Source organism: Pan troglodytes, chromosome 19, assembly GCF_028858775.2.
Source record: "Pan troglodytes isolate AG18354 chromosome 19, NHGRI_mPanTro3-v2.0_pri, whole genome shotgun sequence".
Lineage (NCBI taxonomy): Eukaryota > Metazoa > Chordata > Mammalia > Primates > Hominidae > Pan > Pan troglodytes.
In genome coordinates this window covers 19996496-20016969 of record NC_072417.2, presented here as the reverse complement: position 1 = coordinate 20016969, position 20474 = coordinate 19996496, and the positions used below count along the sequence as shown (strand labels likewise).

The 20474-nt window shown below is 46.0% G+C and overlaps 1 protein-coding gene and 1 non-coding gene across 7 annotated transcripts in view; both read right to left on the bottom strand.

The window, feature by feature from the left end:
• Positions 1-20474, bottom strand: part of CBX1 (chromobox 1) — a 39568-nt gene that overhangs the window by 6509 nt on the left and 12585 nt on the right. For 3 of the 6 annotated variants that reach the window (XM_054669854.2, XM_054669852.2, NM_001252558.4), the window contains one exon: positions 360-536. In XM_054669854.2, coding sequence (XP_054525829.1) covers positions 360-499 — 140 coding nt within the window. In that variant the 5' untranslated portion in view covers positions 500-536. Of the gene's footprint in view, positions 1-359; positions 537-11745; positions 11888-20474 lie in introns of all 6 variants that reach the window. The other 3 variants (XM_054669853.2, XM_063798090.1, XM_063798091.1) reach the window with 2 other exon arrangements.
• On the bottom strand, positions 12255-12361 carry LOC112206225 (U6 spliceosomal RNA). The gene has a single exon (XR_002940409.1). It is a non-coding gene; the product is annotated as a U6 spliceosomal RNA (small nuclear RNA).

Genomic DNA, 20474 nt, shown 5'->3' with positions numbered 1-20474 from the left:
GACAAACCTGGGCAACTAAGCGAGACATGGTGGTGCATGCCTGTGGTACCAGCTACTTAGAAGGCTGAGGTGGGAGGATACCTTGAGCCTGGGAGGTTGAGGCTGCAGTGAGCTGTGACTGCACCACTGTACTCCAGCCTGGGTGACAGAGCGAGACCTCGTCTCGAAAGAAATAATTTTTAAAAAGAAGTCATTCTGCTTTGTATTATAAGCAGTAGGCCATATTCCTAATTAAACAATAAGCCATGAAGGTGGGGACTGAGTCACACTGTATCCATCATAGCACTGGAGGTCTCATACATCTCTAGACTCCTGATAAACACTTGGTGGCTACATTTACCTGTGTCAGTGAAACTTACTCTGAGAATCCCTTCCACTTTAGGAGGTACTCCACTTTGCCCTTTACCACTCGACGGTCGAGAACTTTTTCCACCACATATTCCTCTTCCTCCTCTTCTAGCACCTCCTCCACTTTCTTCTTGTTTTGTTTTTTCCCCATAGTGCCCGCCAGCTTTCTGGTGTAAAGGGTGACGCTGCTAAAATGATAAATGAAATAAAAAGGGCATTAGGGAGCACTCTTATTGGTTAGATAATATCTGGATGGTAAGAAAACCAGGGACATGACAAGTGATAATATTGTATGCTGCTTATAGTAAGTGTTAGGCTTCTTCTCACACTCGATACACAATAGTTTTCTGATATGTCCAGCCAGAAAGCTCATAAAACAGCCCCAATTAATCTTACAGCAAACTTTTTTTTTTTTTTTTGAGAGACGGAGTCTTGCTCTGTTGCCCAGGCTGGAGTGCAAAGTGGCGCAATCTCGGCTTACTGCAACCTCCGCCTCCTGGGTTCAAGCGATTCTCCTGCCTCAGCTTCCCAAGCAGCTGGGACTACAGGCGTGTGCCACCAAGCCCAGCTAATTTTTGTATTTTTTTTTTTTTTTTTTAGTAGAGACGGGATTTCACTATGTGTTGGCCAGGTTGGTCTCGAACTCCTGACCTCAGGTGATCCACCTGCCTCGGCCTCCCAAAGTGTTGGAATTACAGGCATGAGCCACCACGCCTGGCCTTCACAGCAAACTTCTTTATTCTTGTGTATCCATTTAAAACTTTTATACCCATTCTTGGTAATTTTAAAAGGCTCCCAATACTCCTTTTACCATAAGGCATGGTAGCTAGGGCCAGGCGTGCAGGCTCACATCTGCAATCCCAGCATTTTGGAAGGCCCAAGTGGGAGAATTCCTGGAGCCCAGTAGTGTGTGACCAGCCTAGGCAACACAGCAAGACTCCATCTCCACAAAAAAAAACGTTGTAAAAGAGCATGGTAGCTAAAATATTGCATTAAATTGAAAGGCTGGGTGCAGTGGCTCACACCTATAATTCTAGCACTTTGGGAGGCCGAGGCGGGCAGATCACCTGAGGTCAGGGGTTCAAGACCATCCTGGCCAACATGGCGAGACCCTGTCCCTACTAAAAATACAAAAATTAGCCAGTCGTGAGCCAAGATCGCACGACTGTACTCCAGCCTGGGCAACAGAGTGAGACACTGTCTCAAAAAAAAAAGAAAAGCAGTCCTCCTAAAAATGTGCACATATCAATAAAACTTACATATTACTCTCTGACTCATACTTTCTCCTATTCCAAGTTTTCCTTTTCATCAAAGTACTGGATTTGAATTTCTTTGTTTTTTTTTTTTGAGATGGAGTCTTGCTCTGCCCCCAGGCTGGAGTGCAGTGGTGCAATCTCAGCTCACTGCAAGCTCCGCCTCCTGGGTTCACACCATTTTCCTGCCTCAGCCTCCTGAGTAGCTGTGACTACCGGCGCCCGCCACCACGCCCAGCTAATTTTTTGTATTTTTAGTAGAGACGGGGTTTCACCATGTTAGCCAGGATGGTCTCGATCTCCTGACCTCATGATCCGTCTGCCTCGGCCTCCCAAAGTGCTGGGATTACAGGCGTGAGTCACCATGCCCGGCCCTGGACTTGAATTTTTAACTGTGGAAAACAGCTTGTCCTATTAAACATCTAGTTTAATTTTTTCTTTTCATATATGCATATATAATATAATCCATTCTTCTGCATGATTAATACACCATTTTGAAAAGTTCTGCTTTCTGCTTTTTGTTTAGTTTTTTTTTTTTTTGAGACAGAGTCTTGCTTTGTCGCCCACACTGGAGTGCAGTGGTGCAATCTCAGCTCACTGCAAGCTCCGCCTCATGGGTTCACGCCATTCTCTTGCCTCAGCCTCCCGAGTAGCTGGGACTACAGGCGCCCGCCACCACACCTAATTTTTTTGTATTTTTAAGTAGAGACGGGGTTTCACCATGTTAGCCAGGATGGTCTTGATCTCCTGACCTCGTGATCCGCCCGCCTCGGCCTCCCAAAGTGCTGGGATTACAGAGTTGAGCCACCATGCCTGGCCTTTTTTTTTTTTTTTGAGACGGAGTCTCACTCCAGCCCAGGCTGGAGTGCAGTGGCACAATCTCGGCTCACTGCAACCTCTGCCTCCCGGGTTCAAGTGATTCTCCTGTCTCAGCCTCCTGAGTAGCTGGGACTACAGGTGTGAGCTACCACGCCCGGCTAATTTTTGTATTTTTAGCAGAGACAGGGTTTCACCACGTTGGTCAAGCTGCCAGGCTGGTCTCAAACTCCTGACTTCGTGATTCACCCGAGCTGGCCTCCCAAAGTGCTGGGATTACAGGCGTGAGCCACCGAACCCAGCTCCAGCCCCGGCCCCGCACCTCCCCCTCTTTGAGATGGAGTCTCACTCCAGCCGGGCTGGAGTGCAGTGGCACAGTCTTGGCTCACTGCAACCTCCGCCACCTGGGTTCAAGTGATTCTTCTGCCTCAGCCTCCTGAGTAGCTGGGACTACAGGTGTGTGCCACCATGCCCAGCTAGTTTTTGTATTTTTAGTAGAGACAGGGTTTCGCCATGTTGGCCAGGCTGGTCTCGAACTCCTGACCTCAAGTGATCCACCCGCCATGGCCTCCCAAAGTGCTGGGATTACAGGCATGAGCCACTGTGCCCAGCCATGTTCTCTTGTTCTTTATGCAGTCTTTTCTGAATTGAACGTACGATTCACAAATTTCTTGTTAACTTATTGTATTTAGTTTATTTTACAACTTTTTTTCTTTTTTGAGACAGTGTCTCACTCTATCACCTAGGTTGGAATGCAGTGAAGTAATTATGGCTCACTGCAGCTTTGACCTCCTGGGCTCAAGTGATCCCGCTGCCTCAGTCTCCTGAGTAGCTGGAACCACAGGTGTGCGCCACCATGCCTGGCTAATTTTTTAAATTTTTAGTAGAGACAAGTTCTCAATATGTTGCCCAGGCTTGTTTCAAACTCCCAGGCTCAAGTGATCCTCCCACCTCAGCCTCCAGAAGTACTGGTATTACAGACATGAGCCATCACACCTGGCCTCCAATTTATTTCTAAAAACTAAGGAAGAGTCATAAAAATGCCAGAATGATCATGAAATTCTCTAAACTGGAACCCTGTAAAAATTTGGAAAACAAGTGTGGGGAAAACAGAACTGTAGTTATCAAAGATAATAGAATCTGAGTTTACTCCTTTATAAAATACATCATCAAGCTAGGTAACATCTAAGGGTTTTTCCAGTGTTGAAATTTTAGTCCCTTATAAATCTATTTTATTTAGTCCTTCATCCAAATTTGACTTTTTTGGGGGAGGGGGACACAGTCTCCCTCTGTCGCCCAGGCTGCAGTGCAATGGTGCTATCTCGGCTCACCTACGCCTCTAGGGTTCAAGTGATTCTCATGCCTCAGCCTCCTGAGTAGCTGGGACTACAGGCGCCCGCCACCAGGCCCAGTTGATTTTTGTATATTTAGTAGAGATGGGGTTTCAGCATGTTGGCCAGGCTGGTCTCGAACTCCTGACCTCAAGTGATCTGCCCGTTTTGGTTTCCCAAAACTCTGGAATTAACAGGCATGAGCTACCGTGCCCGGACCCAACTCTTTGACTTCTGACAGACTTAAAGCCTTATGATTACCAATTTTTGTCAGTAGATGGCACTGTATCAATGAAACAAAATTGATCAACAAAACTGGCCAAAGAATTACCTGGATGGCAGGTAATCCAAGACAAGGAAGAGTTACGTCTCTGCTTGAGTTTAAAATAATACCAATTTGAGGTTAAACTGGTTATTCCTAGCATCCTTAGGAAAGGAAGCTTACTTAGTGTAATCATTAAGTTTTCTAAACACTGTAAAACTGGCATGTATAGACAGAATGCACTTAAGAGTCCATCTACAAGGCTGGGTGTGGTGGTTCACGCCTGTAATCCCAGCACTTTGGGAGACCGAGGCAGGCAGATCACAAGGTCAGGAGTTCGAGACCAGCTTGGCCAATATGGCGAAACCCCATCTCTACTAAAAGTATAAAAATTAGCTGGGTATGGTGGCGCTCGCCTGTAGTGCCAGCTACTCGGGAGGCTGAGGCAGGAGAATTGCTTGAACCCGGGAGGCGGAGGTTGCAGTGAGCCGAGATCGCGCCACTGCACTCCAGCCTGGTGACAGAGCGAGACTCCATCTCAAAAAAAAAAAAAAAAAAAAAAAAAAAAAAAAAAAAAATATATATATATATATATATAATTTGTCTTAGAAAAATAAATAGCATTTCTTTTTGAAAAGTTTAATCTATTTATTTGCTTAGAGACCAGGTTATGAGACTGCCTAATTTTTGTATTTTTGGTAGAGAAGGGTTTTTGCCATGTTGCCAATGCTGGTCTCGAACCCCTGGTCTCAAGCGATCCACCTGCCTCGACCTCCCAAAGTGCTGGGATTACTGGCATGAGATCTGGCCAAAAAATAAAACAGCACTGACTATTATCCACCTGATGATCCTTCTGCTATGAGCCGAAAGGGTCAGCATAGCTTCTAACTGATCTCTACCTACTGCAAGCTTATCCTCCCTTTATCATTAATTAGCATGGCCTCAGAGAGGAAGAGTCATAGAATGGCATAATTGTTAGGTAAAGAAAGCCCCCAAATGGGGAAATCTAAAGTAAAGCATTCTCATGACTTCGATCTTTACTCACTTTTATTTTTTGAGACAGAGTTTCGCTCTTGTCGCCCAGGCTGGAGTGCAATGGAGCACTCAGCTCACTGCAACCTTCACTTCCTGAGTTCAAGCGATTCTCCTGCCTCAGCCTCTCAAAGAGCTGGGATTACAGGCGCTCACCACCATGCCCAGCTAATTTTTTTAATACTCTTAGTAGAGACAAGATTTCACCATGTTGGCCAGGCTGGTCTCGAACTCCTGACCTCAGGTGATCTGCCTGCCTCGGCCTCCCAAAGTGCTGGGATTACAGGCCTGAGCCACTGAGCCTGGCCCTTTCCTTACTTTTTAAGTACTGTCTTAAGAGCAACTCAAATAAGAAGAATATAGAAAACAGATCCCCGCTTCTTCCTGAGCTTTCTTTACTGGCTCATCCCAGAGCATCTACATCCAGAGATACTGTATTACTGGAGATTCCCAGCCAGCCTTCCCAACGTGTTTTTTTGTTTACAATTAGTTCTCTAGGGTTTCAAGAAAGCTATTTGTCAAAATCAGTAGAGAGGTCAGGGCTCGGCAGCACACACCTGTAATTCCAGCACTTTGGAAGGCCTAGGCAGAAGGATTGCTTGAGCCCAGGAGTTTGAGACCAGCCTGGGCAACGTAGTGAGACCTCATCTCTACAAAAAATAATCAGCTGGGTGTGCTGGGAGGATCGCTTAAGCACAGGAGGTTGAGGCTGCTGTGAGCTGTGATTCTGCCACTGCACTCCAGCCTGGGTGATGAAGCAAGACTGTCTTTAAAAAAATGATAAAGAGGCTGGGTGTGGTGGCTCACACCTGTAATCACAGCACTTTGGGAGGCCGAGGTGGGCAGATCACGAGGTCAGGAGATCGAGCCCATCCTGGCTAACACGGTGAAACCCCATCTCTACTAAAAATACAAAAAATTAGCTGGGTGTGATGGCGGGCACCTGTAATCCCAGCTACTCGGGAGGCTGAGGCAGGAGAATGGCGTGAACTCGGGAAGCGGAGCTTGCAGTGAGCCGAGATCATGCCACTGCACTCCAGCCTGGGGGACAGAGCGAGACTCCATCTCAAAAAAAAAAAAGGAAAAATGATCTATTATTTTATTTTTTTGAGATGGAGTCTCTCTCTGTCGCCCAGGCTGGAGTGCAATGACGCAATCTCAGTTCACTGCAACCTCCACCTCCCAGGTTCAAATGATCCTCTTCCTTAGCCTCCCGAGTAGCTGGGACTACAGATGCACACCACCACTCCTGGCTAATTTTTTTGTATTTTTAGTAAAGACGTGGTTTCACCATGTTGGCCAGGCTGGTCTCAAACGCTTGACCTCAAGTAATCCGCCCACCTCAGCCTCCCAAAGTGCTAGGATTACAGGCGTGAGCCACTGTGCCAGGTAATTTTATTTTTTTTTAATGACACAATTATCTTTTTTTTTTTTTTTAAGGCGGAATTTCGCTCGTCACCCAGGCTGGAGTGCAACAATGCGATCTCAGCTCACCACCACCTCGGCTTCCCAGGTTCAAGCGATTCTCCTGCCTCAGCCTCCCAAGTAGCTGGGATTATTAGGCATGCACCACCATGCCCAGCTAATTTTGTATCTTTAGTAGAGACAGAGTTTCTCCATGTTGGTCAGGCTGGTCTTGAACTCCCAACCTCAGGTGATCTGCCTGCCTCAGCCTCCCAAAGTGCTGGGATTACAGGAATGAGCCACTGCACCTGGCCTAATTTTTATTTATTTATTTATTTTTTAAAGACAGGGTTTCACTATGTCACCCAGGCTGTTCTTGAACTCCTGGACTCCAGTGATCCTCCCGCCTCAGCCTCCCAAAGTGCTGGGATTACATGTGTAAGCCATCATGCCTGGTCAATTACCACTTTGTAAATTCCACCTGCACCCCTATTGTCAGGGGTACCTAGTGGCCTTTCCAGAATCCTGTGACACAAACTGGTTTGTTGTACCTTCTTGGCTCTTCCTAAATCCAGTCCTACTTAATTTTTAGCTTTTTCTGGTCAGTAACTAGTTTTCCAGCTGTTTTCTGACATCTCTACTTGTCTTTTTCCTATTTTTCTTGTCTCTTTAAAAATCTTCTTATTGGCCAGGCGGCGTGGTGGCTCACGCCTGTAATCCCAGTAATTTGGGAGGCCGAGGTGAGCGGATCACTTGAGGTCAGGAGTTCGAGACCAGCCTGACCAACATGGTGATATCCTGTCTCTGCTAAAAATCCAAAAAATTAGCTGGGTGTGGTGGTGGGCGCCTGTAATCCCAGCTACTTGGAAGGCTGAGGCAGGAGAATCGCTGGAACCTGGGAGGCAGAGGTTACAGTGAGCCGAGATTGCGCCATTGCACTCCAGCCTGGGCGACAAAAGCGAAACTCCATCCCCCGTCCAAAAAAAAAAAATCCTTTGACCATTACTTGTGTGAGATTTTCAAAAGGAGTAGAACCATGTAGTTCAACCAGCCATGTTTATCTGCAAAGTTTCACTGAAGTATCTAATAATAGTGAGTGCTTATTACGTGCCAGGTACTATTACAAACACTTTACTCATTTATTTAAAAAATTTTGTTTAGACACAGGGTGTCGCTCTGTTGCCCAGTACGGTGGCCTGATCATAACTCACTGCAGCCTTGACCTCCTGGGCTCAAGCCATCCTCCCAAGTAGCTGGGACTACAGGCTTGTACTACCAAACCTGGCTAATTTTTTCAATTTTTTCTGGTGGAGACAAGGTGTTCCTATGTTGTTCAGGCTTCTCTTTCTTTCCTTTTTTTTTTTTTTTTGTTTTTGAGACGGAGTCTTGCTCTGTTACCCAGGCTGGAGTGCAGTGGTGCAATCTCAGCTCACTGCAACCTCCGCCTCCAGAGTTCAAGCGATTCTCCTGCCTCAGCCTCCTGAGTAGCTGGGATTACAGGCGCGTGCCACCACACCCAGCTAATTTTTGTATTTTTAGTAGAGACAGGTCGCCATGTTGCTCAGCCTGGTCTCCAACTCCTGACCTCGTGATCCACCCGCCTCAGCCTCCCAAAGTGCTGGGATAACAGGCGTGAGCCACTGTGCCGGGCGCCAAGCTTGTTAAACTCCTGGCCTCACACAATTCTCTCGCTTTGGCCTCCCCAAGTGTTGGGATTACAGGCATGAACCATGGCGCCTTGCCTACTCATTTATTATTTACAATACTCCCGGCCGGGCATGGTGGCTCACGCCTGCAATCCCAGCACTTTGGGAGGCTGAGGTGGGTGGATCATGAGGTCAGGAGATCGAGACCATCCTGGCTAACATGGTGAAACCCCGTCTCTACTAAATGTACAAAAAATTAGCTGGGCGTGATGGCGGGCACCTGTAGTCCCAGCTACTTGGGAGGCTGAGGCAGGAGAATGGTGTGAACCCAGGAGACGGAGCTTGCAGTGAGCCGAGATCGTGCCACTGCACTCCAGCCTGGGCGACAGAGCGAGACTCTGTCTCACAAAAAAAAACAAAAAAAACCCCAGTACTCCCAAGAGTTACTAGTTGAAGCTAGTAACTGAGTTGACTGGACTACAAATGGGGGAGTATGGTTTTACAGTATGTACTCAAACCTCAGTTTGAGATCCTCAGTTGTCCTACTTAGCCAACTCGTATGGTTTATATCACAATATTGTAAACAAAGAAATCTAGCATTGCCATAATTTTTACCTAAACATTTGCCGAGTCTGCTACATTTGAAGATTCCTAGAAAAATAATACTTTACATTTGCATTATACTTTACAGTTTACAAAGTGCTACCACATTATCTCATTTAATCTTCAAAACCATCCTGTGAGATAAGCCATTCAGATGTTATCTCTGCCTCACAAATAGACCAAATTTAGATGAAGTAGATCACCTAAGGTCACACAATTAAATGAAGCACTGCACTTCAGTAAGGCCATCTAGCAAGGCTAGGCTAAATGCCCTGTTGAACACATAAAACTAGCAGCTAGCCACAAACCTACAGGGTAATATCCCTCCAGCCTGTATAAGGAAAGGACACAGAGGTCTCTTAAGATGACTCCTCCCTACAATTTGTCACTGGTAAATAAGAAAGTGACTGGTAATGATTTTTCTCAGAAAAGACCTTGAAAGGTATGGCTCTGTTAAAAAAAAAAAAAGATTTTTAATTGGTTTCTGGAATATGAAGGTATTCATTGTTTATTAAACCTGCAGACAGAAACAAAGCTGGGTTTTTAATGCCCCAGCAGTCTTTTGAGTCTTTTAAATTGACAAGTGCTACATAGTGTAGAATTTTTGAAGTTAAACATCTAGCAAGCAGACTAGAGAGAGAACTACTGAGAAAATGTCAATTTTAAGAAACCAGGCCAGGCGCGGTGGCTCACGCCTATAATCCCAGCACTCTGGGAGGCTGAGGCGGGCAGAATCACCTAAGGTCAGGAGTTCCAGAAAAACCTGGCCAACGTGGCGAAACCTCGTCTCTACTAAAAATACAAAAAAAATAGGCTGGTCACGGTGGCATGCACCTGTAGTCCCAGTTACTCGAGAGATTAAGGCATGAGAATTAATTGAACTCAGGCGGCAGACATTGGCAGTGAGCCAAAATCACGCCACTGCACTCCAGCCTGGGTGACACAGCGAGACTCTGTCTCAATAAAAAACAAAACAAAACAAAAACCCAAAACTTGTTTACAGTGTCCCAAGGAATCCAGGAACAGTGTAAATCTGAATCAAGAGTAATTAATTCATAGCTCAATTTTAAGAGAAAGAGTACTGTTGTCATTTTCCTCACCCACCCTCCACCCCTGCACTGAGGAGCTAGAAAATGTAAAGAAGCAACAATGCTACTTGACTGCAGAAGGCAGTAACATAACAGACACAAGCTTAGGCATTTCATTTTGGTTTGAAATAGTTTGTACTGTGAAAGGGTACGAGAAGGCTTCAAGAAGCCAGTATGGCCACAGCTCTTGGCTGCCACCATAAACATGAACTATGAAGTGCTATGCTAGGAACTTCCACGATTCTGATTTCTTGCCAGTTTGAAAAACCAAATTATAAATGTGAGGCCATGGTAACACCTACAGACCTAAGAAACTAAACCAGTAGGGTTTCTAGCTAAATGCCAAGGTGAGGCATTTAAAATGTTGGTCAGGGCTGGGCATGATGGCTCACACCTGTAATCCCAGCACTTTGGGAGGCTGAGGCAGGCAAATTACCTGAGATCAGGAGTTTGAGACCAGCCTGGCCAACATGGTGAAACCCTGTCTCTACTAAAAAACACAAAAATTAGCTGGGCGTGGTCGTGCACATCTGGAATCACAGCTACTTGGGAGCCTGAGGCAGGAGAATCACTTGACTTCAACCCAGAAGGCGGAGGCTGCCTTGAGCCTAGATCACACCACTGCACTCCAGCCTGGGCTATAGAGTGAGACTTCGTCTCAAAAAAAAGAAAAAGAAAAAGAAAAAAACAATAAATAAACAAAAATGGCCGGGCGCGGTGGCTCACGCCTGTAATTCCAGCACTTTGGGAGGCAGAGGTGGGCAGATCACAAGGTCAGGAGATCAAGACCATCCTGGCTAACATGGTGAAACCCCATCTCTACTAAAAATACAAAAAATTAGCTGGGCGTGGTGGCGGGTGCCTGTAGTCCCAGCTACTCAGGAGGCTGAGGCAGGAGAATCAGTTGAACCTGGGAAGCAGAGGTTGCAGTGAGCCCAGATCACACCATTGCACTCTAGCCTGGGCAACAGAGTAAGACGCCATCTCAAAAAAAAAAAAAAAATTCAGAGGAAAGCGAACTCTGAGTCAAGAACCTTCACCTCTATGAGAATCAGAATCACCTATGGAGTTTAGAAATACAGATGCCTGCCTGGGTGTGATAGCTCACGCCTGTAATCCCAGCACTTTGGGAGGCGAGGTGGGTGGATCACGAGGTTAGGAGTTGAGATCGGCCTGGCCAACATGGTGAAACCCCAGTCTCTACTAAAAATACAAAAATTAGCTGGGCATGGTGGTGTGCACCTGTAATCCCAGCTACTCAGGAGGCTGAGGCAGGAGAATAGCTTGAACCCGGGAGGCGGAGGTTGCAGTAAGCCAAGATCATGCCATTGCACTCCAGCCTGGGCAACAGAGTGAGACTCCATCTCAAAAAAAATTTTAAAAAAGGCTGGGCGCAGTGGCTCATGCCTGTAACCCCAACACTTTGGGAGGTCAAGGCAGGCAGATCACGAGGTCATGAGATCGAGACCATCCTGGCCAACATGGCGAAACCCCGTCTCTAGTAAAAACACAAAAATTGGCCGGGCATAGTGGCACACGCATGTAGTCCTAGCTACTTGGGAGGCTGAGGCAGGAGAATCACTTGAACCGGGGAATCAGAGGTTGCAGTGAGCTGAGATTGCACCACTGCACTCCAGAGCCTGGCAACAGAGCGAGACTCAGTCTCAAAAAAAAAAAAAAAAGAAAACAGAAAAAAGAAGAAATACAGATGCCTAGACCCCACTCCACAGCGAATACATGAGGAAGTGGTGTTTTTAAAGCAGTTATTTTAATTTTTTCTAATTAAAATCATATATTAACATTCAATTACAAAAATATATAATGTGGCCAGGCGCAGTGGCTCACGCCTGTAATCCCAGAACTTTGGAAGGCCAAGGCGGGCGGATCACAAGGTCAGGAGTTTGAGACCAGCCTGGCCAACATAGTGAAACCCCCATCTCTACTAAAAATACAAAAAATTACCTGGGCGTGGTGGCAGGCGCCTGTAATCCTAGCTACTTGGGAGGCAGAGGCAGAAGAATTGCTACAACCTGGGAGGTGGAGGTTACAGTGTGCCAAGATCGCGCCACTGCACTCCAGCCTGGGAGACAGTGCGAGCCTCCGTCTGAAAAAAAAAAAAAAAATTTGTTTTCTTGTTGCCAGGTGTGGTGGCTCACGCCTATAATCCCAGCACTTTGGGAGGTCGAGGTGGGTGGATCACGAGGTCAGGAGTTCGAGACCAGCCTGACCAACATGGTGAAACCCCATCTCTACTAAAAATACAAAAATTAGCCGGGCGTGGTGGCGCATGCCTGTAATCCCAGCTACTCAGGAGGCTGAGGCAGGAAAATCGCTTGAACCCGGGAGGCGGATGTTGCAGTGAGCCAAGATCACGCCACTGCACTCCAGCCTGGGCGACAAAGTGAGACTCCATCTCAAAATAAATAAATAAATAAAAATTTCTTACTTTTGAATTTTTTTAAAAAATACTTAAAAATATGGACTGCTTCATGAATTTGTGTGTCGTCTTTGCATAGGGGCCATGCTAATCTTCTCTGTATCATTCCAATTTTAGTACATGTGCTGCTTAAGCAAGCACCAGTTTACCATTTTATACAATGCAATGTATCTTTGACATTATTCCATAAAGATCTCCATCCCTAACAGCTGCCATAGTATTCCACTGTATGGTTTCCTTTTTTTATTATAATGAAGAATGCTGTTTTGACATTGGCAGTGAGCCAAAATCACACCACTGCACTCCAGCCTGGGCGACACAGCAAGACTGTCTCAATAAAACACAAAACAAAACAAAAAACCCCAAAACTTGTTTATAGTATCCCAAGGAATCCAGGAACAGTATAAATCTGAATCGAGTAATTAATTCATAGCTCAATTTTAAAAGCTGGCATCTGCATCTTTTTTTTTTTTTGAGACAGAGTCTCACTCAGTCACCCAGGCTGGAGTGCAGTGGCGTGATCTCGGCTCACTGAAAGCTCCACCTCCCAGGTTCGAGCCATTCTCCTGCCTCAGCCTCCCCAGTAGCTGGGACTACATGCGCCTGCCACCACGCCCGGCTAATTTTTTTGTATTTTTAGTAGAGAGAGGGTTTCACTGTGTTAGCCAGGATGGTCTCTATCTCCTGACCTCGTGATCCGCCCATCTCGGCCTCCAACAGTGCTGGAATTACAGGCATGAGCCACCGCGCCTGGCCAGGCATCTGCATCTTTCAAAGCTCCACAGGTGATTTTGATGAACATTCTTGGATAAAAGCTACTGCTGTAAGAGGATTGGCAAAAACCATATTCCTCAAGTGAAATTACACACATTACTGCAGACATAAATCAGTTCTCGGGGCCCAGCACGGTGGCTCAGGCCTGTAATCCCAGCACTTTGGGAGGCCGAGGTGGGATCACCTGAGGTTGGGAGTTCAAGACCAGCCTGACCAACATGGAGAAATCTCGTCTCTACTAAAAACACAAAATTAGCCGGGCGTGGTAGCACATGCCTGTAATCCCAGCTACTCGGGAGGCTGAGATAATCGCTTGAACCTGGGAGGCAGAGGTTGCGGTGAGCCGAGATCGTGCCATTGCACTCCAGCCTGGGCAACAAGAGTAAAACTCTGTTTCAAAAAGAAAAAAAAAAATCAGTTCTCATAGTTCGCTAGAATGCTGGTGAACATTTTATTTTCTCCATCACATTTAGAATAACGATGAAGCAGTAAGGGAAGTAACAACTGATGTGCTTGAAAACAAAACCTCCTCTATATCACATTCAACACCATCCAGTCTAGACCTTTGTTGTACAGCAATGAAACTGGAAGAGCACTGCTTAAAAGATCCTCAGCGTCCCTTTCACCAGAAGAAAGGTAACAGGAGCACCAGAAGCATGATTAGGGTTACTGTGTGGTCTGCTTCTCAGTGAAAGACCTGTTTAATCAAACACCAGGACAATAAGCAAAGCACAACTGTCACGATTCCAAGCCTTGGCCCCTAATATCTTTCACTTCTCTGACCTCTCAACTTTATGTTTATAGGTAGTCACGTATAGTTACTATATAACTCAGTTTCTTCATCTGTAAAACAGACTTAATGACCCTCATGCGATAACTGAGAGGTTAGCTTTTTTTCTTTTTTTTTTTGAGACAGAGTCTCGCTTTGTCGCCCAGGATGGAGTCCAGTGGCGTGATCTCAGCTCACTGTAAGCTCCGCCTCCCGGGTTCACGCCATTCTTCTGCCTCAGCCTCCCAAGTAGCTGGGACTACAGGCACCAGCCACCACGCCCGGCTAATTTTTTTTGTATTTTTAGTAGAGACAGGGTTTCACTGTGTTAGCCAGGATGCTCTCAATCTCCTGACCTCGTGATCCACCCGCCTCGGCCTCCCAAAGTGCTGGAATTACAGGCGTGAGCCACCATGCCCGGCCCTGAGAGGTTAGCTTTTATGACCCCTGGCATTAATTATTTATATATTTGCACATACACTCTACTTCTTCATTATACACTGCTAGAGCAGTATATATTCAGAGATAGCTCTCTGAAACCCAGTGCACTGAGAAAACTCAATGAGAAAACAACATTTTTGTCCTACAGATCTGGCTGAAATTCATGACTTGGTTTCTCCAAACAGCAGAGCATTTCCAGAAAACACTCAAGAAGAACCCAGATATGGCTACTATGAATGAACCAAGAACTACAAAACAGAGAAACCAAGACCTTATTTCTGGAGGACTGAGACAGAAGAGCTGCCAGAAACAGAAATCACATTGCATATACCGAAAGTGCAGGAATTTCTTTTGCTTTTCCATTTATCTGGCCCAGGGAGGAGAATAAAGTCACAAAGTTTGTGTAATAAATGGCAAAAGGAGGCCGGGCACGGTGGCTCATGCCTGTAACCCCAGCACTTTGGGAGGCCGAGGTGGGCAGATCACCTGAGGTCAAGAGTTTGAAACCAGCTTGACCAACATGGTGAAACCCCATCTCTACTAAAAATACAAAATTAGCTGGGCATGATGGCACATATCTGTAATCCCAGCTACTCGGGAGGCTGAGGCAGGAGAATCACTTGAACCCGGGAGGTGGAGGTTGTAGTGGGCCGAGATCGTGCCACTGCACTCTAGCCTGGACAACAAGAGTGAAACTCTGTCTCTAAATAAATAAATAAATGGCAAAAGGAATTTACCTTCCAAGGAGTAAAGAAAGGAAGTAAATTCTGGATACAAACAGAAAATTTTAACGAAATTTATTTGTGACTTTTTTTTTTTGAGATGGAGTCTGGCTCTGTCACCCAGGCTGGAGTGCAGTGGCATGATCTCGGCTCACTGCAACCTCCGCCTCCTGGGTTCAAGCAATTCTCCTGCCTCAGCCTTCCAGGGCGTGCACCACCACCCCTGGCTAATTTTTGTATTTTTAGTAGAGATGGAGTTTCATCATGTTGGCCAGGATGGTCTCGATCTCGACCTCATGATCTGCCCACCTCAGCCTCCCAAAGTGCTGGGATTACAGGCACGAGTCACTACGCCTGGTTATTTGTGACAAAAATTTTAAGATTTCTGATGACCTATGTAAGTACAAAAATCAGTTTTGGTAATCCACACAGTAAAGTTCCTTAAGAAACTTTGAAGATTGTGATTTCAACCTCAGTTTTTATTTACATGTATATATTTTTTTCTAGCCAATCACCCAATTAAATAAACAGTCTCAGAATTCATATAGCTTTTGCTGTACTCAAGACAAAAATATGGGAATCAGCTCTGATTCCTCATCCTCCATATCCAGTCTCTCACTAAATCCTGGTAATTTTATATCTTAAATATCTTCCAATTCATACTTTTTTCTAGCCCCACTGCTGCTGCTCTATTCGAAGCCACCATCATCTCTTGCAATGGATAACTCCTGATCCAATTCATTTTCAACACTAGCCAGTGATTTCAAAATGAAAATCTATCTCTTCACATCATTATCTGTGGGCATTTGAGCTGAAGGCCCCTGCACCTACACCTATCAATCATCATTACCTTGCGCTTTGCCCAACTTTTCACTTAACCAATTTCCTTAGCTTAAATGTCACTTCCTTAGAATTCCTTCCCTAGAGCCCCAGACTGGGTTAACTCTGTATGAACATGCTCCTATTGTATTCATTCACATAACAATTATCTACTGGGCACCTATTATGTGTGAGGTGCTGGAAAAATGGGGTAGACAAGACAGACAAAATCCTTGATCTCTTAGACCTTATTATTCTAGTGCAGACAAGTGAGTGAGCACTATTGAGTGTGTGCACACATGTGTTTGCAAAGCATGGCACAGACAATAAACAAGAAAATATTACTGATAAATGTTACAAAGCAAATTTCTTTAGAATAACATTTAAACAGAAACCCGAACTACAAGGAGACAACTCAGCCAAAATAAGAAAAGCACTCCAAGTTTAGGGAATAGTTGGTTTGAAAGTCCTAAGGTGAGAATGAGCTTGCTTTATCTGAGGAAAAGAAACATGGCCAGGTGGAAAGACCTCGACTAGACTGAGGGAATGGGAGGCAGGGAGAAGATGACAATTATTTTGCATATCACTTCTTACTTCATTCCTTTTTCCATCTAGTTCTTTTTACCATTCCATTTTCTTTCCCCCTCTTTTAACTCCAGTTTAGGTTGAAGATCTAGTCAGTTAATGGCTATCAAAGTTCATAACTGCAGATCTTCTAGCTTTTTTTTTTTTTTAAGATGGAATTTTACTCTTGTTGCCCAGGCAGGAATGAAGTGGTGTGATATCGGCTCACTTTAGAACTCCGCCTCTGGGGTTCAACCGATTCTCCTGCCTCAGCCTCCCAAGTAGCTGGGATTACAGGTGCCCGCCACCATGCCCAGCTTTTTTTTTTTTTTGAGACAGAGTCTCACTCTGTTGCCCAGGCTAGAGTGCAGGGGCATGATCTTGGCTCACCGCAACTTCTGCCTCCAGGGTTCAAGTGCTTCTCCTGTCTCAGCCCCACCAAATAGCTGGAATTACAAGCACGTGCCACCATGCCCAGCTAATTTTTTGAATTTTTAGTAGAGACGGGGTTTTACCATGTTGGCCAGGCTGGTCTCAAACTCCTGACCTCAGGTGATCCACCGGCCTCAGCCTCCCAAAGTGCTGGCATTACAGGTGTGAGCCACCACACCAGGCCTAATTTTTGTATTTTTAGTAGAGACGGGGTTTCACCATGTTGGCCAGGCTGGTCTCGAACTCATGACCTCAGGTGATCCACTCACCTCAACCACTCAAAGTACTCAGGTTACAGGCGTGAGCCACCATGCCCAGCCAGATCTTTTTTTTTTTTTTTTTTTTTTGAGATGCAGTTTCACTCTTGTCACCCAGGCTGGAATACAATGGTGCCATCTTGACTCACCACAACCTTCGCCTCCCAGGTTCAAGTGATTCTCCTGCCTCAACCTCCCGAGTGGCTGGGATTACAGGCATGCGCCACCATGCCCAGCTACTTTTGTATTTTTAGTAGAGATGGGGTTTCTCCATGTTGGTCAGGCTGGTCTCGAACTCCTGACCTCGGGTAATCTGCCCGCCTCGGCCTCCCAAAGTGCTGGGATTACAGGCCTGAGCCACCATGCCCGACCAGATCTTCTAGCTTTTAATACTATCTATTAAAAAAAAAATAAAATTAGCGAGGCACTGTGGCTCACACCTGTAATCCTAGCAGTTTAGGAGGCCAAGGCAAGGGTTGTGGAGTGGTTAAGGCCATGAGTTTCAGACCAGCCTGGGCAACACAGCAAGACTCCATCTCTCTCTCTCTTTTTTTTTTTTGAGAGGGAGTCTTGCTCTGTTGCCCAGGCTAGAGTGCAGCTATCTTGGCTCACAACCTCCACCTCCCGGGTTCAAGGGATTCTCCTGCCTCAGCCTCCTGAGTAACTGGGATTACAGGTGCCCGCCACTGCACCTGGCTAATTTTTCTATTTTTAGTAGAGACAAGGTTTCACCATCTTTGCCAGGCTGGTCTCGAACTCCTGACCTCGTGATCCACTTACCTCAGACTCCCAAAGTGCTGAGATTGCAGGCGTGAGCCACCGCACCCAGCTGTGAGACTCTATCTCTAAAAGATTAATTAATTAGGCCGGGCATGGTGGCTCAGGCCTGTAATCCCAGCACTTTGGGAGGCCGAGGTCAGCAGATCACCTGAGGTCAGGAGTTCAAGACCAGCCTGACCAACATGGAGAAACCCAGTCTCTACTAAAAATACAAAATGAGCCGGACGTGGTGGCGCATGCCTGTAATCCCAGCTACTCGGGAGGCTGAGGCAGGAGAATCGCTTGAACCCAGGAGGCAGAGGTTGCAGTGAGCCGAGATCACACCATTGCACTCCAGCCTGGGCAGCAAGAGCAAAACTCTGTCTCAAAAAAAAAAAAGAAAAGAAAAAAGAAAAGAAAGAAAGAAATTAGTTGGGCATGATGGCAGGTGCCTGTAATCCCAGCTACCCAACTACTTGGGAGGCTAAGGCAGGGAGAACTGCTTGAACCCAGGAGGCAGAGGTTGCAGTGAGGCCAGATCACGACACTGCATTCCAGCCTGGGCAACAGAGCAAGACTCTGTCTCAAAAATAAAATTAAAAAAAAAAAAAAAAGACACAGAAGACAGGTCTCGAAAAAAAAAAAATACAAAAAGGTAAACAATGCAAGTTCAAGTGAGAGTCCGAAATGGCAAGCATACATAATTACCAAAAGCAGTATAAGCAATAAAAAGTAGCCATAAACGCACTATAGGAGATTGGAGGAAGAACTGGCGAGGGCATCAGTAAACATTTTGAAAAGCTGAGTTTGAAACCAGGCTTTACTAGCATTTGAAAAGGTGTACTGGTAGGGCAATTTGGCTTCAGGAACTGTTGTAAACAAAGGCAATGTGACACATATAAACCAGTTTGGGCTGTAGCTGACTGAATAGGAAATATTTTCTACAAGGTTTCCTCCCATTTAAAACAAAAGGCCAAAGTCCTCAGTGTAACACTTATATTCTTCGGTTCTTATTCCAGACTAATTATGTCCCTTCTTCCCTCACAAAATCTACATTCCTGTCAAAGACTATAACCTGGCCACAACCTGAACATATCCTATGTTTCCTCCATAGCTTTGCTCATCTATTAAGTATTAAGAAGTGTGGGCTTAGGCCCAGCATGGTGACTCACGCCTGTAATCCCAGCACTTTGGGAGGCTGAGGCAGGCGAATTACCTGAGGTCAGGAGTTCGAGACCAGCCTGACCAACATGACCCCATCTCTACTAAAAATACAAAATGAGCTGGGTGTGGTGGCGCATGCCTGTAATCCCAGCTACTCCAGAGGCTCAGGAAGGAGAATCGCTTCAACCTGGGAGGCGGAAGTTGCGATGCACCAAGATCGTGCCACTGCACTCCAGCCTGGGCATCAAGAGTGAAACTCTGTCTCAAAAAAAAAAAAGAAGTGTGGGCTTGGTAGGGCGCAGTGGCTCATGCTTGTAATCCCAGCACATTGGGAGGCCAAGGCAGGTGGATCACTTGAGGTCAGGAGTTCAAGATCAGCCTGGCTAAGATGGTGAAACCCCAACTCTAGTAAAAATACAAAAATCAGCCAGGTGTGGTGGCACACGCCTGTAATCCCAGATAGTCAGGAGGCTAAAGCAGGAGAATTCCTTGAACTTGGGAAAGGTGAAGGCTGCAGTGAACCGAGATTGCGCCACTGCACTCCAGCCTGGGATACAGGACAAGACTCTGTCTCCAAAAAAAAAAAGTGTGGGCTGGGCTCTGTGGCCCACACCTGTAATCTCAGCAGTTTGGGAGGCCGAGGTGGGTGGATCCTTCAGGCTAGGAGTTTGAAACCAGCCCAGCAACATGGTGAAACCCCGTGTCTACTAAAAATACAAAAAAAAAATTAGCCAGCATGGCGCACCTGTAGTCCCAGCTACTCAAGAAGCTGAGGCACGATAATTGCTTGAATCCGGAAAACGGGGTTAGGATGCAGTGAGCTGAGATCGCGCCACTGCACTCCAGCCTGGGTGACGGACCAAGACTCTGTCTCAAAGGAAAAAAAAAAAAAAAAAAAAAAGTGTGCTCCTGACTGGGCTTGGTGGCTCACACCTATAAATCAGTACTTTGGGAAGTCGAGGCGGGTGGATCACTTGACGCCTGGAGTTCAAGACCAGCCTGGCCAACATGGTGACACCCCATATCTACTAAAAATACAAAAATTAGCCAGGTGTGGTGGTGCATGCCTGTAATCCCAGCTACTTGGGAGGGTGGGGCACAAGAATTACTTGAACCAGGCAGGCAGAGGTTGCAGTGAGCCAAGATCTTGACACTGCACTCCAGCCTCAGTGACAGAGCAAGACTCTGCCTCAAAAAAAAAAAAGAAAGAAAAAAGAAAGTAGTGTGCTCCTGTACAGGGCCAACAGTCAAAATCCTATCCATTCTTCAAGACTCAGCTTAAAAATGCTACTTTCTCCATGAAGCCTACCCAACCTAGCTAAATAATATTTCTCTTTTCTTTGGGGTTCCCAAAGCATTGTTTCTATTTTTACTTGCACATACAATTAAAGGTAGGTCTGGAACCTGAACAAGTTGTTGAACCCTATATGGACAATAAAGATGGATGTCTCAGGCGGGGCGCGGTGGCTCACGCCTGTAATCCCAGCACTTTGGGAGGCTGAGGCAGGCAGATCTCCTGAGGTCGGGAGTTGGAGACCAGCCTGACCAACATG